The following is a 19386-nucleotide window of genomic DNA, read 5'->3' on the forward strand; positions in this document are numbered from 1 at the left end:
CTTGATTCTGTGATCTACTTGGAATTAATTTTTGTACATGTTATGAGGTAAATTTCCAAATCCATTCTTTTATATATGGATGTACAGTGGTTTCAGTATCATTTATTCAAAAAATTATTATTTTTCCCTCAGTGACTTTTCTTGGCACCTTGTCGAAAGTCAAGCAGCAAAAATAAGGGTTCATTTCTGGACACCCATTCTCTTTTCCATTCGTCTATATATCTGTCCTTATGCTAATACAACACTGTCTTGATTACAGTACTAGCTTTGTAGTAGTTTTAAAATTGGAAAGTGTGAATCTTATGACTTTGTTGTTTTTTTCCAAGATTATTTGACTATATTAATAATTCTTAAATGTTCATAGTATTCAGTATGTATCTTATTTTGTACTATGTAGTATTTTGTAGTATTGAAGCTATCAGCTTTTCTCTTTGGGAAGCTTTTAAATTACTAATTCAGTTTCTCTACTTGTTATATGTGTATTCAGATTTTCTGTTTTTTCTTGAATTAGTTTTGGTAATTTATGAATCAGTTTGGTAATTTATGTCTTTTTCTTAGAAGTTGTCAGTTTCATCTAAGTGACCTAATCTGTTGGCATATGGTTTTTCATAATATTCTCTTATGTTTTTTTCTGTGAGGTTGCTGGTAATGTTATCTGTTTCATTCCTGATTTTAGTAATTTACATCTTCTGTGTATTTTTCTTGGTCAGTCTGGCTAAAAGTTTGTCAGTTTTGTTGATCTCCTCAAAAACAAAAAAAAACCACCTTTTGATTTCATTGATTTTATCTATTATATTTCTATCCTCTATTTTATTAATTTCTACTCTCGTCTTTATTATTTCTCTACTTCTGCTTACTTGAGATTTAGTTGCTCGTTGTTCTGTAGTTTCCTAAGATGGAAGATTAGGTTACTGGTTTAAGATACTTCTGTTCTTTTAATATATACAGTTGTAACTATAAATTTCCCTCTGAGGATTGTTTTTGCTATGTCACAAGTTTTGATTTGTGTTTCATTCATCTGAAAATGTTTTCTTATTTATCTTGTGGTTTCTTCTTTGACCTGTTGGTTATTTAGGAATATGTCTTTTAATTTCCACATTTCATTCTGTTGTTGATTTAATTCCGTTTTGATTGAAGAACATACTTTTATGATTGTATAAATATATTTAGTATGATTTCAGTCAGTTGAGATTTGTCTTATGGCATGATGTATAATTAAGATTTCTTAATCTGTGTTCTCTAAAATAAGGATAAATTAAGTGTAGTTGCTTAGCTATTTACTACTTCTAGTTCTTATGACTTAACAAGCATGTAACACAGAGCTTAATCAACCATAAGATAGATGTAGCACTCTATCATTTCTCTTTAGTACTACTTTTTTTAAGAGAGTCTAAACTTTTAAAAATATAGTCTCATTTGCTAATTGTGGGAATCGAGAAAATTATAACAGAGAATCTTACATAAGGGCAATCTCCTCAAAAATCTTGGGGCAATGATAAAATTATATTGTTTTTCTTATATGATCTTGAAAATTCATGAAAAGTATTTAAGAATAAAAAAGTTGTTTTTATGTCTCTCCAGGTTGGTATCATGCGTGATCGCCTGATTCAGTTCATCGCTAAATTGCAGTTTGCTGTGACTGTGCTTGTGGCATCATGGACAGAAAAAAAACGTAGAAAATCAGCCACCACTTTGGGTGTACTCAACATTGTCTTCTCTCCATTTGTGTTGGTCTTTATAGTTTTATCTACAGTACTCTCTTCTCCCTTAGTCCCCCTCTTTACCCTTCCTTTGTTCTTGGTGGGGTTTCCTCGACCTATTCAGAGTTGGCCAGGAGTGGTGGGCACCACAGCCTGTGTGTGTGCAGATACAGTGTACTATTGCCAGATGGTCCCAGGTTTAACCACTGCGCTGCAGTCTGCAATGGCAGCTGGGAGTTTAGGTAAGTGAATGGGTTGTGCTTACGACATCCTCAGTAATATATTTGAAGTATAGGAAAATGAACACACAGAAAAACAGTGTTTTGATCCAGCTGTTATACAGATTCTAATACTTTGATTTGCAGGCATACAGACTAAATATGAAGAAGTAGATCTTCTTGTTTTGAGGTATATAAAGTCATAAAATAAAAATATGGAGTGAAAATTTCATTAACACCTTAATTTTGACAATTTTTAAGAAACATTTTCTTGACTCAAATCAGGTTATAGTCCCACCATGAAGCATGAAAACACCTTATTTTCCAAAATTTTCATGAATTTATGATGAGTTCATGTCAGTTAGAAGTAACAGCTTAAGCCCACAGAGTGAAAACCAGTTTTATATACCAAATTGAAGAACTTAAAGAAGTATGCTTGTGTCTTACTAGTTACTATAACCAGTATTACATATCAAATTGAAAAACTTAAAGAAGTGTGCTGTGTCTTACTAGTTACTATCTGCCAACTTCAGCAGTCTGACAAGGCTAGAGGCAAGGTAACAAAAGCTTTGGTCTATGATGCATAGCCTTCCAAAATGAAGTGCTGTATGAATATTAGGAAGATTTTTGATGAGAATGGACTAGTATTATAATTTTGTGATAGCTTTCTAAATTCATCATATACTATGTAAATTCAACTATTTTCTATTTCTCAAGGTTGGCTTTAGAGAAGGTACAAACTAATGACAATAGTTTGTTGTCTCCTGCCATATACTTTAGCCCCATATTTGGTTTAAATATGGCCAGTGACTTCCTAGCACACTGACTCTGCTGGCAGAGAATAGCAATTTAAAATTGGAATTTTAATGTTTCCTTGGGTTGAGTTTTTAAAATTATCTATTAAGTGAAATAATTTAGTAAAAATGTTTTGTAATACAAATTTTTCATGAATAGCCATTTTCCTTTCTTATAGGAAATATTCTACACTTTTAATACTTTATCCAGTTCCAATTTATTTTATTATTTAGTGCAGTGCCACTTTTTAAAATACCTATAAGTTGAGCTATTTCAAATCCTGAAAGATGATGCTGTGAAAGTGCTGCACTCAATATGCCAGCAAATTTGGAAAACTCAGCAGTGGCCACAGGACTGGAAAAGGTCAGTTTTCATTCCAATTCCAAAGAAAGGCAATGCCAAAGAATGCTCAAACTACCGCACAATTGCACTCATCTCACACGCTAGTAAAGTAATGCTCAAAATTCTCCAAGCCAGGCTTCAGCAATACGTGAACCGTGAACTCCCTGACGTTCAAGCTGGTTTTAGAAAAGGCAGAGGAACCAGAGATCAAATTGCCAACATCCGCTGGATCATGAAAAAAGCAAGAGAGTTCCAGAAAAACATCTATTTCTGCTTTATTGACGATGCCAAAGCCTTTGACTGTGTGGATCACAATAAACTGTGGAAAATTCTGAGAGAGATGGGAATACCGGACCACCTGATCTGCCTCTTGAGAAACCTATATGCAGGTCAGGAAGCAACAGTTAAAACTGGACATGGAACAACAGGCTGGTTTCAAATAGGAAAAGGAATACGTCAAGGCTGTATATTGTCACCACGCTTATTTAACTTCTATGCAGAGTACATCATGAGAAACGCTGGACTGGAAGAAGTACAAGCTGGAATCAAGATTGCCGGGAGAAATATCAATAACCTCAGATATGCAGATGACACCACCCTTATGGCAGAAAGTGAAGAGGAGCTAAAAAGCCTCTTGATGAAAGCGAAAGTGGAGAGCGAAAAAGTTGGCTTAAAGCTCAACATTCAGAAAACGAAGATCATGGCATCCGGTCCCATCACTTCATGGGAAATAGATGGGGAAACAGTGGAAACAGTGTCAGACTTTATTTTTTGGGGCTCCAAAATCACAGCAGGTGGTGATTGCAGCCATGAAATTAAAAGACACTTACTCCTTTGAAGGAGGGTTATGACTAACCTAGATAGCATATTGAAAAGCAGAGACATTACTTTGCCAACAGGTCCGTTTAGTCAAGGCTATGGTTTTTCCAGTAGTCATGTATGGATGTAAGAGTTGGACTGTGAAGAAAGCAGAGCGCCGAAGAATTGATGCTTTTGAACTGTGGTGTTAGAGAAGACTCTTGAGAGTCCCTTGGACTTCAAGGAGATCCAACCAGTCCATTCTAAAGGAGATCAGTCCTGGGTGTTCTTTTGAAGGACTGATGCTAAAGCTGAAACTCCAGTACTTTGGCCACCTCATGCAAAGAGTTAACTCATTGGAAAAGACTGATGCTGCAAGGGATTAGGGGCAGGAGGAGAAGGGAACAACAGAGGATGAGATAGCTGAATGGCATCACCAACTCGATGGATGTGAGTTTGAGTGAACTCCAGGAGTTGGTGATGGACAGGGAGGCCTGGCATGCTGTAGCTCATGGGGTCTCCGAGTCGGACACGACTGAGCAACTGAATTGAACTTAACTGAACTGAAGGTTAAACTCACATCTGAAATAATAAATACCTTATACTTATTATCAAATCAATTATATTCATCCAGTAAGTGTGTTTTAAGTATTGCCTGGAGAAAAAGCAGACAAACAACAGTGAGGTAACATTTCACACACATCTGATTGGCAAAATGTAAAAATGTAAATTCATACAGCTACCTTGATGAGTAAATTTAATAGTCTGTAATAATGATGTGCATATCTCATGACCTAAGGATTTCAGTTTTAGATTTTATGATCCAGTGATTCCAGTTCTAGAGACACTCTTGTGCATGTGTTTTGGGGGTCCCAGGTTTGATGATTTTCTAGGACACATAGGACTCAGCATTCAGTTGTGCTCATAGCTAAGATTTAATATAGCAAAAGAATGCAAAACAAATACAGCAAAGGAAAATCACGTGGGGTGAGAAGACTGGGTGAAAGCTTCCAGGGATCCTCTCCCAGTAGGGTTACACAGAACGTGTTTAATTTCCCAGCAACTTGTGACAGTATGTGTGATATGTTGACTACTGGGGAAGCTTATTTGAGACTCCATGCCTAAACCTTATATTGAAGGCTGGTCGTGTAGGCTCCTCTGCCTACCACATGCCAAAATTCCAGCCTCCCAAAAGGAAAGCAAGTGTTCAGTATAAACTGTATTCTTTGCACAGTTTAGGCCCAAAGAGAGACTGTTTATCAGTTAGGGTAGTGAAATACAAGTTTCCAGGGCCAACTTTGTAAGCAGACCTTTTATTTAATAGCAATACAAACATTTGTACAAAGTAATTTGTACAGCATTATTTATAATAGGGAAAAATTGGAAAACATGAAATGTTTATTAACAGGGAAATGAATATTTAAATTTAGCTACATTCATACAGTGAATTCTCAGTGTGGTTACAGTGAATGAGCTTTGTAGTCAATAAAATATCTCAGAGACTTAATGTTAAGAGAAAAACTAAGTTTTAAGAGTATTTGTATTATAGCCTGGTAGGTAGCATTTTATGTAAGTTTTTAACAGCACAAATCATTTTTATAGGCATATATAAAAATGTCCAAAATATATTTGTTTTCCTAATATATTTAGCATGTATTTAGAATTTTATGTAAGAGGTTCTCATTTGTTGTTTTTATGGAAAATATATTCTTAAATTCTTATTAATTATCACCTATAGTTTTTTCTTCCAACTGTTCCTGTAAAAAGCTTAATTTCTCCTGATAGGCAATGGATAGTCATTTGTATTTTTGACATAAAAAGAGGGTAGAAAGAGTTATGAATTAGTTCCAAGTGTTTTATTGATTTTTTTAAAGATTCACATGGCAAAATAAAACAAGCTTGAACAATTACTTACTTTTTTTTCTAATTTGTTTTAGGTCTCCTCTTACCTGGGTCTCATTACTTGGGCCGTTTTCAGGATCGTTTAATATGGATAATGATTCTAGAATGTGGCTATACTTATTGCTGTGTTAACATTAAGGTCATTATGCATTTGAAATCTCTCTTTTACAAGTTAAAATTTTTGTTACGCACACATCAGAGACTTAATAGCTCACTTTGAAAGAGTGTCTTTTAATTACTTGTGAAACACCTAGGATTTTTAAAGTATATTTCAGTTTGTACATATGGATAGACAAGTGTTGACTATATGACAGAGCATAACAACAAAGTACACTTGCCCCTTTTTTATCCAGTCTTACTCTTTTTATCCTTATCTGATTGAGCATCTCGAAAAGGTGACTGAGTAATACTTTCTTCACTTCTGTATCATGTAAGCATTCTCAACTTAATAAAAACCTTCTTTTGACCCCACTTCCCTTGCCTGCTAACACTCTGTTTTTCTCCTTTCAGAGCAAAATGCTTTATTAGAATTGCTTATCATCATATCTCCAATTTTCATTTCTCCCATTTTCTCTTCAATTACCCTAGTTTTTAACCCTTTCTATTACGCTACTGAAAAACCACTAATGTCAGGGTCTCCAATGACTGACGATTGCTTAATCCAATGATCAGTTCTTACACCTGGTCTTATTTGACCTGTCAGAAGCACTTGACACAGTGAAGCATTTGTCAAGTGAAGTGATCTCTTCACTTGTTTCACAGATTAATCCTTGACAGTCTCCTCTGATAGTTCCTTCCCTCTTCCTTGACTTCTTAATATCAGACTGGCCCAGTTCTTGCTGACAATTCCATCCTTCTGATAGCTCAGCTCAAAAGCATTTGGGCTTTAGTCTAGTGATATTTGATTCCTTGTTTACTTCTATACCCCACATCCAATCCAGTAAGAAATCTTATTGGCTCCACCTTTGTCATCCTGTATCCCACCACTTGTCACCACCCTGCCCTCAGCCCCTTTCCTCCTTGTCATGGGTAACTTGCAATTGCTTCCTAATTGGTCTCTGCTTCTACTTCTGGTCCCACAACTAGCTATTACCACCCAGAATGATCTTTAAAATCTAAGTCAGATCATGCCACCTCTCTACTCAAAATTCTACAGAGGATTTCTTCTTTTGTTCAGAGTAAAAGCCAAGGCCCTAAATGGTTAAGCTCCCTGTTTTCTATTTTGTCTCATCTGCTGCTTTAACTGTCTCACTCCACTCCAGCATACTGGCTGTTCCTTCTGCCTGGAACACCCTTCTTTCAGGTAGCCACACAGCTAATTCTCTCATCAGCTTTAAGGCTTTGCTCAAATGTCACCTCCAGTAAGGTCTACTATGACTATTCTGTTTAAAATTGCATACCCACTCCCATCCTGACTGCACTTCCAATCCTCCTGGCTTGCTTTACTTTTTCTCTGTTTTTATAGCTCTTGTACCTTCTAACAAACTGTGTAATTTACTTATTAATTTTATTGTTGATTACCTGTGTCCCCGCACTTTTCTAACATAAAAGTCACAAGAGCAAGGATGTTTGTTTTTATTTGGAGACTATATCCTAAGCCCCTGGAAGAGTGCCTGGCGCATAGTAGGCCCTTACTAAGTATTTGTTGAATGAATAGTGAGTGAATGAATTTTTTTGTCTTAGCGCAGATTGGATAAAATTTCTGTGATTAGAAAGCTGTTCCTTTAGTCCAGTGGTTCTCAAAATCCAGTTCTTCAGATTAGTGATTTTAGTATCTCCTTGGAACTTATTAGAAATGAGATTTTGAGGCCTCAACCCACACCTACTGAATCAGAAATTCTGAGTCAGTGCCCAGCAGTCTGTTTTAACAAGCCTCCCACTGTTTCTGACTCACCTAAAGTTTGAGAACTAGTGTTCTAGTCTAACACGTACAAGTAAGAGAAGGCAAAAAATCATGCAAAATATGGAGGATATTTTCATTGCTTAATTTAGTTCTATTTTTTAAATGGTTTTAAAATACCTAATTATGCAGGTCCTTTTATAATCTTTTGTGCTCCATGTAACACTTTAAAAATTTGACAAAGCACTTTCATTACTTAATTTAATCTTCACAGTCCTATATGCCAGGGCTATTTTTCTTTGAAAGAAAAGCAAAAGGAATCTCAAAAGGTTAGTGACCTACTCAGGACTGTGTACTAGCATCTGAGAGAGCCATTATTTAAAAGTAGTTTCTAATGTCACATTCCATGTTCTTTCCCTGAATCACAGTACAAACTACCAGCATTGCCTTTTATTAAAAACACAGGTAGTTTTGAGAAAATGTATAAATAAGTAAGCAATAATTACAATAATAATAATAGTAAACAGTGACCTGATGTATCCTCTTCAGGTGATTCATTTTAGGGAGGTAATCAAAATGTGTTTAAAATTTATATAGGACGCATGTAAGAATTAAAGATTTTAAAATTTAAAAAAAATAAATAAAAATAAAAGCAAAAAATAAAAATAAAAAAAAATTTATATAGGAATGTATTCAAAGTATTCATTCTTTCAATATATATTTGTTGCATACCTACTGTGTGCCAGACACTGCTTTAGGCACTGAGGAATTAGGAATAACCAAAAGAGAGCTGATACATGGAGTTTATATTGTAGTTGGAGGAGATAGAAAATCAAATACATAAATCTATATTATTTTATGTTATAATTTTTAAAAACTTGAACAGGGTACTGGCTAAATAAATTATGACTTATCTATATAGTAGAATAATGCTCTTTATAAAGTAGAATGGAAAGGATACAAAATTATGTGCATACTGTATATTTCCAGTTTTGCTCCTTCCCAAATTTTTATAATTTAAAAAAGTTTTTAATAAGTGTGATTCAATCTTGAGCTACAGTCTTAAAATTATGGTCATACTCATTAAAATTGTTTTGCCAATTTCTATTGGAATTTCTATAATGTCTTTAAAAATGCAGCATTATTTTTCATTTCTATATCCAACATAAAATGTGTCATTAAGTTTGAATTAAGATGTAGCTATCAAGTTAAATAATTTTTTTTCATTTTACATATTTTTATTATGAGAATGCAATCCATGAACAGTTACAAAACTGGTTACTTTTCTTTTTGTAAGAAGTGATCATAAGCTCAAGTACTTTTTCATTTCCTCTTTAGGGGTTAGAATTGCAAGAGACATCCTGTCACACTGCTGAAGCTCGAACAGTTGACGAAGTTTTTGAAAGTGCCTTTGAACAAGAAGAATATGTAAAACTATGTTCCATTAATGAACACTTTGGAAATGTTTTGACACCCTGTACTGTTTTGCCTGTGAAACTCTATTCTGATGCCAGGAATGTCCTGTCTGGCATAATTGATTCTCATGATAACTTAAAGGAATTTAAAGGTGACCTTGTTAAAGTACTTGTGTGGATACTTGTTCAGTACTGTTCTAGAAGGTCTAGCATGCTAGAGAATGTTCACAAAACTGAAAGTAAAGGGAAAGCATCTCTAATAATCCTGCCTGCTTTGAATACTGAACCACAAACTGAATTTCCAGAAGATACAGATAGTTTAAATTCAGAAAATTTGGATGACTGGTCTAATGATGTTTTTGGTGAAGAACCAACTATCAAAAAAGGAAAAGATGAAAAAGATCAGTTTAAAGTATTGCCAGGTATAAATTTGCCTATTCCTGGTTCAGTAGAATCACAGAACGTTGATAGTCATTCTACAAACACAGTTACCAAAACGAGTCTTTACCAAGCAGTTGCACTTGGATACCCTGCCATTGACAAAGGAAAACAAGAAACCATGGCATATATCCCTCTCATGGAATTCAGTTGTTCTCATTCTCACTTATTAAGCTTACCTGAAGAGTGGATGTCTGACTGTTTGCCTAATTCCAAAATGAAGGAGATGAGTTCATTATTTCCAGAAGACTGGTACCAGTTTATTTTAAGGCAGTTGAAATGTTTTCCTTCAAAAGAAAATGCCTCAAATGTAGTGGAAGAAATTGCAAAGGACAGAGTTCTAAAAGACTTTTATGTTCGTGCAGTAATGACTTGTTACTTTAGTTTTTTGGGGGGAGACAATATGATTCCTAGTCCTGGTCATATATTGAGAGTTTACAGTGGTGTTTTGCCTTGGTCTCTTGCCTTGGATTGGCTCACAGAAAAACCAGACCTGTTTCAACTAGCCCTGAAAGCTTTCAGGTAATTTATTTTGATTACATACAAGTTTTAATATTGGTGGGAAAATGTTGATTTAAAAAAAAAAATAACTTAGATGCTCTTCCATTTTTAATTTAAAAAAATGATCACTTTCCTAAAAATGAAAAAAAATGCTTGATATGTACTATGATTATATCAGGAATACACTTAAATATGTACTTTTTAAAATATGGAGTATCTAAGTTTTATATGGCTTTCTGGATGTTTTTGCTTTAACTCTTATCATATCTCTTTTTCTCTGAAGTATGTATGATTGTAGTTTAATATCTTAAAAATATTGATCAAACTTAAAATTCTTTGTGTCTCCATTTTTTAAGGTACACTCTGAAACTAATGATTGATAAAGCAAGTTTGGGTCCAATAGAAGACTTTAAAGAGTTGATTAACTGCCTTGAAAAATATGAAAGTGACTGGTACATTGGTTTGGTGTCTGACGAAAAGTGGAAGGAAGCAGTTTTACAAGAAAAACCATACTTGTTTTCTCTGGGATATGATCCTAATATGGTAAGGTTAAAAATGTGTTCTTAAACATTTTTGTATATAAACCTTAAAGAATAGAAATCAGTTATAAAGTTTTTAACCTCAGTGATGGAGATAACATTCTGGGTATAAATATATCAATTATATTGGGACTTCCCTGGTGGTCAAGTGGTTAAGACTCCATGCTCCCAATGCAGGCAGCACAGGTTCGACTCTGGTTTGAGAACTTAAATCCCACATGCCACACAGTACAGCCAAAAATTAAAAGAATAAATAACAGCCTAGAAGAAAGGGTAGATTCTTAGAAAGGTACAATCTCCCAAGACTGAACCAGAAATACAAACTATGAACTGAGATTGAAACTGTGATTTTAAAATGCCCAAGAAACAAAAGTCTTAAGACCGGATAGCTTCACAGGTAAATTCTGTCAAACATTTAGAGGTCACACCTATCCATCTGAAACTCTTCCAGAAAATTGCAGAGGAAGGAACACTGCTAAGCTAATTCTGTGAGTTCACCACCAGATACCCAAACCAGAAAAAGATACCATAAAAAAAAGGCCAGAATAAAAACTCTAGATTCCTGGTTGGTGACCTCATCAATGCACAGGAAGGATAAGGCACCCTGACTCCATAAGGAGAGGGCTGGAATCTCTGCAGAACCTCCGGGACCTCACCCAAAACTACAAGTGTCTTTAACAAGATTTTCCCTCTTCCGGTGGTTAATGACTGGGACACCTTAACAAGGAGGAACCTCCACAGTAAAGAAGAACCACAAACTTCCAGCATACAGAAAGGCCACCCCAAACACAGCAACCTAAATAAGATGAAAAGGCACAGAAATGTTCAGCAGGTAAAGGAACATGATCAAATCCCACCAAACCAAACAAAAGAGGAGATAGGGAGTCTAACTGAAAAAGAATTCAGAATAATGATAGTAAAAATGATGCAAAATTTTGAAAACAAAATGGACTTACAGATAAATAGTCTGGAGACAAGGATTGAGAAGATGCAAGAAAAGTTTAACAAGTACCTAGAAGAAATAACGGAGACGGCAGTGGCACCCCACTCCAGTACTCTTGCCTGGAAAATCCCATGGGCAGAGGAGCCTGATAGGCTGCAGTCCATGGGGTTGCAAAGAGTCAGACACGACTGAGTGACTTCACTTTCACTTTTCCCTTTCATGCATTGGAGAAGGAAATGGCAACCCACTGCAGTGTTCTTGCCTGGAGAATCCCAGGGATGGGGGAGCCTGGTAGGCTGCCGTCTATGGAGTCGCCCAGAGTTGGACACGACTGAAGTGACTTAGCAGCAGCAGCAGAAGAAGAAATAAAAAATAGTCAATAATGAATAATGTAATAACTGAGATCAAAAGCACTCTGGAGGGAACCAACAGTAGAATAACTGAGGCAGAAGATAGGATAAGTGAGGTGGGAGATAGAATGGTGGAAATAAATGAAGCAGAGAGGAAAAAAGAATTAAAAGAAGTAAGGACAACCTCAGAGACCTCTGGCACAATGTTAAATGCCCCAACATTCGAATCATAGGAGTCCCAGAAGAAGACGACAAAAAGAAAGGCCATGAGAAAATACTTGAGGAGATAATAGTTGAAAACTTCCCTAAAGTGGGGAAGGAAATAGCCACCCAAGTCCAAGAAACCCAGAGTCCCAAAGAGGATAAACCCAAGGCAGAATACCCCAAGACACATATTAATCAAGTTAATGAAGATCAAACACAAATATTAAAAGCAGCAAGGGAAAAACAACAAATAACCCACAAGGGGATCCCCATAAGGATAACGCTGATCTTTCAATAGAAACTCTTCAAGCCAGAAGGGAATGGCAGGACATACTTAAAGTGATGAAAGAGAAAAACTTACAACCCAGATTACTGTACCCAGCAAGGACCTCATTCAAATGTGAAGGAGAAATCACAAGCTTTACAGACAAGCAAAAACTCAGAGAATTCATCACCACCAAACCAGCTCTTCAACAAATGCTAAAGGATCTTCTCTAGACAGGAAACACAGAAAAGGTTTGTAAACTGGAACCCAAAACAACAAAGTAAATGACAATAGGATCATACTTATCAGTAATTACCTTAAATGTAAATGGGTTGAATGCTCCAACCAAATGACAAAGACTAGCTGAATGGATACAAAAACAAGACCCCTATATATGCTGTCTACAAGAGACCTACCTCAAACCTAGGGACATATACAGACTGAAAGTGAAGGGCTAGAAAAAGATATTTCATGCAAATGGAGACCAAAAGAAAGCAGGAGTAGCAATACTCATATCAGATAAAATAGACTTTAAAACAAAGGCTGTGAAAAGAGACAAAGAAGGACACTACATAGTGATCTAAGGATCAATCCAAGAAGAAGATATAACAATTATAAATATATATGCACCCAGCATAGGAGCACCACAATATGTAAGGCAAATGCTAACAAATATGAAAGGGAAAATTAACAATAAAACAATAATAGTGGGAGACTTTAATACCCCACTCACACCTATGGATAGATCAACTAAACAGAAAATTAGCAAGGAAACACAAACTTTAAATGATACAATGGACCAGTTAGACCTAATTGATATCCTTAAGACATATCACCCCAAAAAAATGAATTTCACTTTTTTCTCAAGTGCACACAGAACCTTCTCCAGCATAGATCACATCCTGGGCCATAAATCTAGCCTTGGTAAATTCAAAACAATTGAAATCATCTCAAACATCTTTTCTGATCATAATGCAGTAAGATTAGATGTCAACTACAGGAAAAAAGCTCAACATTCAGAAAACAAAGATCATGGCATCTGGTCCCATCACTTCATGGGAAATAGATGGGGAAACAGTGGAAACAGTGCCAGACTTTATTTTGGGGGGCTCCAAAATCACTGCAGATGTTGACTGCAGCCATGAAATTAAAAGAAACTTACTCCTTGGAAGAAAAGTTATGACCAACCTAGACAGCATATTCAAAAGCAGAGACATTACTTTGCTGACTAAGGTCCGTCTAGTCAAGGCTATGGTTTTTCCTGTGGTCATGTATGGATGTGAGAGTTGGACTGTGAAGAAGGCTGAGCACCGAAGAATTGATGCTTTTGAACTGTGGTGTTGGAGAAGACTCTTGAGAGTCCCTTGGACTGTAAGGAGATCCAACCAGTCCATTCTGAAGAAGATCAGCCCTGGGATTTCTTTGGAAGGAATGATGTTAAAGCTGAAACTCTAGTACTTTGGCCACCTCTTACAAAGAGTTGACTCATTGGAAAAGACTCTGATGCTGGGAGGCATTGGGGGCAGAAGGAGAAGGGGACCACAGAGGATGAGATGGCTGGATGGCATCACTGACTCTATGGATGTGAGTTTGAGTGAACTCTGGGAGTTGGTGATGGACAGGGAGGCCTGGTGTGCTGTGATTCATGGGGTTGCAAAGAGTCGGACACAACTGAGTGACTGCACTGACTGACTGACTGACTGACAGGAAAGAAACTATTAAAAATACAAACATATGGAGGCTAAACAGTACACTTCTGAATAATCAACAAATCACAGAAGAAATCAAAAAATCAAAATATGCATAGAAATCAATGAAAATGAAAACACAAAAACCCAAAACCTGTGGGATTCAGTAAAAGCAGTGCTAAGGGGAAGGTACGTAGCAATACAAGCCTACCTCAAGGTATAGGAGAGAAAACAAATAACCTAACTCTACACCTAAAGCAACTAGAAAAGGAAGAAATGAAGAACCCCAGGGTTAGTAGAAGAAAAGAAATCACAAAAATTAGGGCGGAAATAAATGCAAAAGAAACAAAAGAGACCATAGCAAAAATCAACAAAACTAAAAGCTGGTTTTTTGAGAAGATAAATAAAATAGACAAACCATTAGCCAGACTCATCAAGAAACAAAGGGAGAAGAATCAAGTCAACAAAATTTGAAATGAAAACAGAGAAATCACAACAATACAGAAATACAAAGGATCATAAGAGACTACTGTCAGCAACTATATGCCAATAAAATGGACAACTTGCAAGAAATGGACAAATTCTTAGAAAACTATAACTTTTCAAAACTGAACCAGGAAGAAATAGAAAATCTTAACAGACCCATCACGAGGACAGAAATTGAAACAGTAATCAGAAATCTTCCAACAAACAAAAGTCCAGGTCCAGACAGCTTCACAGCTGAAACCTACAAAAAATTTAGAGAAGAGCTAACACCTATCCTACTCTTCCAGAAAATTGCAGAGGAAGGTAAACTTCCAAACTCACTCTGTGAGGCCACCATCACCCTAATACAAAACCAGACAAAGATGCCACAAAAAAAGAAAACTACAGGCCAATATCACCAATGAACATAGATGCAAAAGTCCTTAACAAAATTCTAGCAAACAGAATCAAACAACATAATAAAAAGATCATACATCATGAACCAAGTGGGCTTTATCCCAGGGATGCAAGGATTCTTCAATATTCACAAATCAATCAATGTGATACACCACATTAACAAAAGATAAAAACCATATGATTATCTTAATAGATGCAGAGAAAGCCTTTGACAAAATTCAACATCCGTTGATAAAAACACTCCAGAAAGCAGGCATAGAAGGAACATACCTCAACATATAAAAGCCATATATATATATATGATACTGCAGCAAACATTTCCCTAAAGTAAGAGATAAGACAAGGATGCCCACTCTCACCACTACTATTCAACATAGTTTTGGAAGTTTTGGCCACAGCAATCAGAGCAGAAAAAGAAATAAAAGGAATCCAGATTGGAAAAGAAGAATTAAAACTCTGACTATTTGCAGATGACATGATCCTCTACATAGAAAACCCTAAAGACTCCACCAGAAAATTACTAGAGCTAATCAATGAATGCAGTAAAGTTGCAGGATATAAAATTAACACAGAGAAATCCCTTGCATTCCTATACACTAACAATGAGAAAACAGAAATTAAGGAAACAGTTCCGTTCACCATTGCAATGAAAAGAATAAAATACTTAGGAATAAATCTACCTAAAGGAACAAAAGATGTATCTATAGAAAACTATAAAACACTGTTGAAAGAAATCAAAGATGACACAAATAGATTGAGAAAAATACCATGTTCATGAATCGAAAGAATCAATATAGTGAAAATGAGTATACTACCCAAAGCAATATATAGATTCAGTGCAATCCCTATCAAGCTACCAATGGGATTTTTCAGAGAATTAGAACAAATAATTTCACAATTTCTATGGAATTACAAAAAACCTCAAATAGCCAAAGCAATCTTGAGAAAGAAGAATGGAAGTGGAGGAATCAATCTGCCTGACCTCAGGCTATGCTACAAAGCAGCAGTCATCAAGACAGTATGGTACTGGCACAAAGACAAACATAGATCAATGGAACAAAATAGAAAGCCCAGAGATAAATCCACACACCTGTGGACACCTTATCTTTGACAAAGGAGGCAAGAATATACAGTGGAGAAAAGAGAATCTTTTTAACAAGTGGTGCTGGGAAAACTGGTCAACCACTTGTAAAAGAATGAAAGTAGAACACTTTCTAACAGCATACACAAAAATAAACTCAAAATGGATTAAAGATCTAAACGTAAGACCAGAAACTATAAAACTCCTAGAGGAAAACATAGGCAAAACACTCTGACATAAATCATAGCAGGATTCTCTATGACTCACCTCCCAGAGTAATGGAAATAAAAGCAAAAATAAACAAATGGGACCTAATTAAACTTAAATGCTTTTGCACACCAAAGGAAACTATAAGCAAGGTGAAAAGACAGCCTTCAGATTGGGAGAAAATAATAGCAAATGAAGCAACTGACAAAGAATTAATCTCAAAAGTGTACAAGCAACTCCTGTAGCTCAATTCCAGAAAAATAAGTGACCCAATCCAAAAATGGGCCAAAGAACTAAACAGACATTTCTCCAAAGAAGAGATACAAATGGCTAACAAACACATAAAAAGAAGATGCTCAACATCACTCATTATCAGAGAAATGCAAATCAAAACCACAATGAGGTACCATCTCACGCCGGACAGCATGGCAGCTATCAAAAAGTCTACAAACAATAAATGCTGGAGAAGGTGCAGAGAAAAAGAACCCTCTTACACTGTTGGTGGGAATGCAGACTAGTACAGCCACTATGGAGAACAGTGTGGAGATTCCTTAAAAAACTGGAAATAGAACTGCCATATGACCCACCAATCCCACTGCTGGGCATACAAACCAAGGAAACCAGAATTGAAAGAGACAGGTGTACCCCAGTGTTTATCGCAGCTCTGTTTACAATAGCCAGGACATGGAAGCAACCTAAATGTCCATCGGCAGATGAATGGATAAGAAAGTTGTAGTACCAAAAAAAAAAAAGCTGTGGTACATATACACAATAAAATATTACTCAACTGTTAAAAAGAATGCATTTGAATCAGTTCTGATAAGGTGGATGTAACTGGAACCTATTATACAGCGTGAAGTAAGTCAGAAAGAAAAGCACCAAAACAGTATATTAACTCATATATATGGAATTTAGAAAGATGGTAACGATGACCCTATATGCGAGACACAGATGTAAGGAACAGACTGTTGGACTCTGTAGGAGAAGGCGAGGGTGGGATGGTTTGAGAGAAAAGCACTGAAACATGAATATTATCATATATGAAATAGATCACCAGTCCAGGTTTGATGCACGAGGCAGGGTGCTCAGGGTTGGTACACTGGGATGACCCTGAGGGATGGGATGGGAAGGGAAGTGGGAGGGAGGGTCAGGATGGGGAACACATGTATACCCATGGCTGATTCATGTCAGTGTATGGCAAAAACCACCACAGTATTGTAAAGTAATTAGCCTCCAAAAAAATAAAACAGGCCAGTATCAATGATGAATATAGATGTAAAAATTTTCATTGAAATACTAGCCCACTTATCCCAACAATACATTTAGAAGATCATATACCATGATCAAGTGGGATTTTTCTGAGGAATGCAAGGATTCTTTAATATCCACAAAAAAATAAATGTGATACACTACATTAACAAATTAAAATATATGATAATCTCAATAAATGCAGAAAAGGGTTTTGACAAAATTCACCACCCATTTATGATAAATACTTTCCAGAAGGTAGGGGTATAGAGGGAACATACCTCAACATAATAAAGGCCACATATGACACCCACAGCTAACATCATACTCATGGTATCAAGGAACATGAAAAATGTTCAGTATCAACACTGATACTGAACAGTATGTTCAGTCGATACTAATTTGTGTTTCTTAGAGAAACACAAATCAAAACTGCAATGAGTATCACCTCAGACCAGTCAAATAGCTAATATCAAAAAAATCCACAAACAATAAATGCTGGAGAGGGTGTGGAGAGTTCAAGGAATCCTCTTATACTATTGGTGAGGAGGTAAATAGGTACAGCCATTATGGAGAGCAATACAAAAGTTCCTTAAAGAGCTAAAAATAGTTACCATATGATCCAGTAATCCCAGTCCTGGACAAATATCTGAAAGAAGACAAAAACTCTAATCAAGATCCATGCACCCTAGTGTTCATAGCAGCACTCTTTACCAATAGCCAAGATATGGAAGCAACCTAAATATGCACTGACAGCTGAATGAATAAAGATGTACACACACACACACATGAATACTACTCAACCATTAGTGGTTGCCTGTGACTGGGAGAATTAGGGATAGGAGGGTGATAGCTAAAAAGTACCGAGTTTCTTTTTGAGGTCATAAAAATATCCAGAAATTGTGGAGATAGTTATACATACCTGAATAACTAAAAAGCCATTAAATTATTTGGAACATGAATTATATCTCAATAATTGGATGACTGTTCACTGACTAATATTTATGACTTACATTTTGCTGAGGCCACATGGAGTGAGGGAAGGGGAAGGAAAGTAAAAAGAAGTGAGTACAATGTCTGTCAGGAAATTTTTTTATTTCACGCTTAGTTGGAGAGCAACCAGATAGAAGTGATTCTTGATTTTGAAGACAAGCAACTTGTGTACATTTTGATATACTACTTTCTGTTTAAGTTTGCTTAACTACAATGGAGTTTTTCTCTAAGTTTATAAATGAAGGCCTGAATATAATCTCTCTTCTTTTTCTTTCCCTTCAACCTCCTTTCTTCTTTACAGGGAGTTTACACTGGGAGAGTACTTACCCTTCAAGAATTATTGATCCATGTTGGGAAGTTAAATGCTGAAGCTGTTAGAGGTCAGTGGGCCAATCTTTCATGGGAATTGCTTTATGCCACAAACGATGATGAGGAACGTTATAGTATACAAGCTCATCCACTACTTTTAAGAAACCTTACAGTACAAGCAGCTGATCCTCCCCTGGGATATCCAATTTATTCTTCAAAACCTCTCCATATACATTTGGTTTAGAGGCCATTTGACTTGTAAATGTATTGTAAGCAAATGAGATGTGTTTATTTTTTCATTCTGGAAAAGTTAACATTGTGATTCCTTATAACTTCACTGGACTTCCCTCTCTCCTCACACAAGTCAGGTGCCTGAGAAAAGCTAAGCTCTATAAAGTTGATTTTCTAAGATATCTTAGTGGTATAAAACAACAACTTTATGTATAACATAAAAGTTAGAATTAGTTGGCCAATATTTGTGCCCTATGGATTGTGATATGCTTTGGTAAATATAAAACATTTGTATAAGATTATAAAATGAATTTTTTACTGCTTTCTTTAATGTGTGATAAGTGACTTGCCTTAGAGTAGTCAACAACTATGTAATTTTTACATGCTTAAAAGATATACATATCATTGTTTTTTACATAATAATAATGGTTCCTACTGAAGGTTACAAAATGTAAATATATTTATTTGAAATATATTAAATTCTATAGTATTTTCAA

General features: G+C 35.8%; 1 protein-coding gene across 1 annotated transcript in view; it reads left to right on the top strand.

Moving 5' to 3' along the window:
• Nucleotides 1–18902, top strand: part of PCNX4 (pecanex 4) — a 39364-nt gene extending 20462 nt beyond the window's left edge. The window contains exons 7-11 of the mRNA XM_052647096.1: nt 1582–1942; nt 5791–5894; nt 8934–9970; nt 10306–10492; nt 18651–18902. Coding sequence (XP_052503056.1) covers nt 1582–1942; nt 5791–5894; nt 8934–9970; nt 10306–10492; nt 18651–18902 — 1941 coding nt within the window. The remainder of the gene's footprint in view (nt 1–1581; nt 1943–5790; nt 5895–8933; nt 9971–10305; nt 10493–18650) is intronic.
• Nucleotides 18903–19386: the final 484 nt, after the last annotated feature.

The sequence above is a fragment of the Budorcas taxicolor genome, chromosome 10 (genome assembly GCF_023091745.1).
Source record: "Budorcas taxicolor isolate Tak-1 chromosome 10, Takin1.1, whole genome shotgun sequence".
NCBI classification, from domain to species: Eukaryota; Metazoa; Chordata; class Mammalia; order Artiodactyla; family Bovidae; genus Budorcas; species Budorcas taxicolor.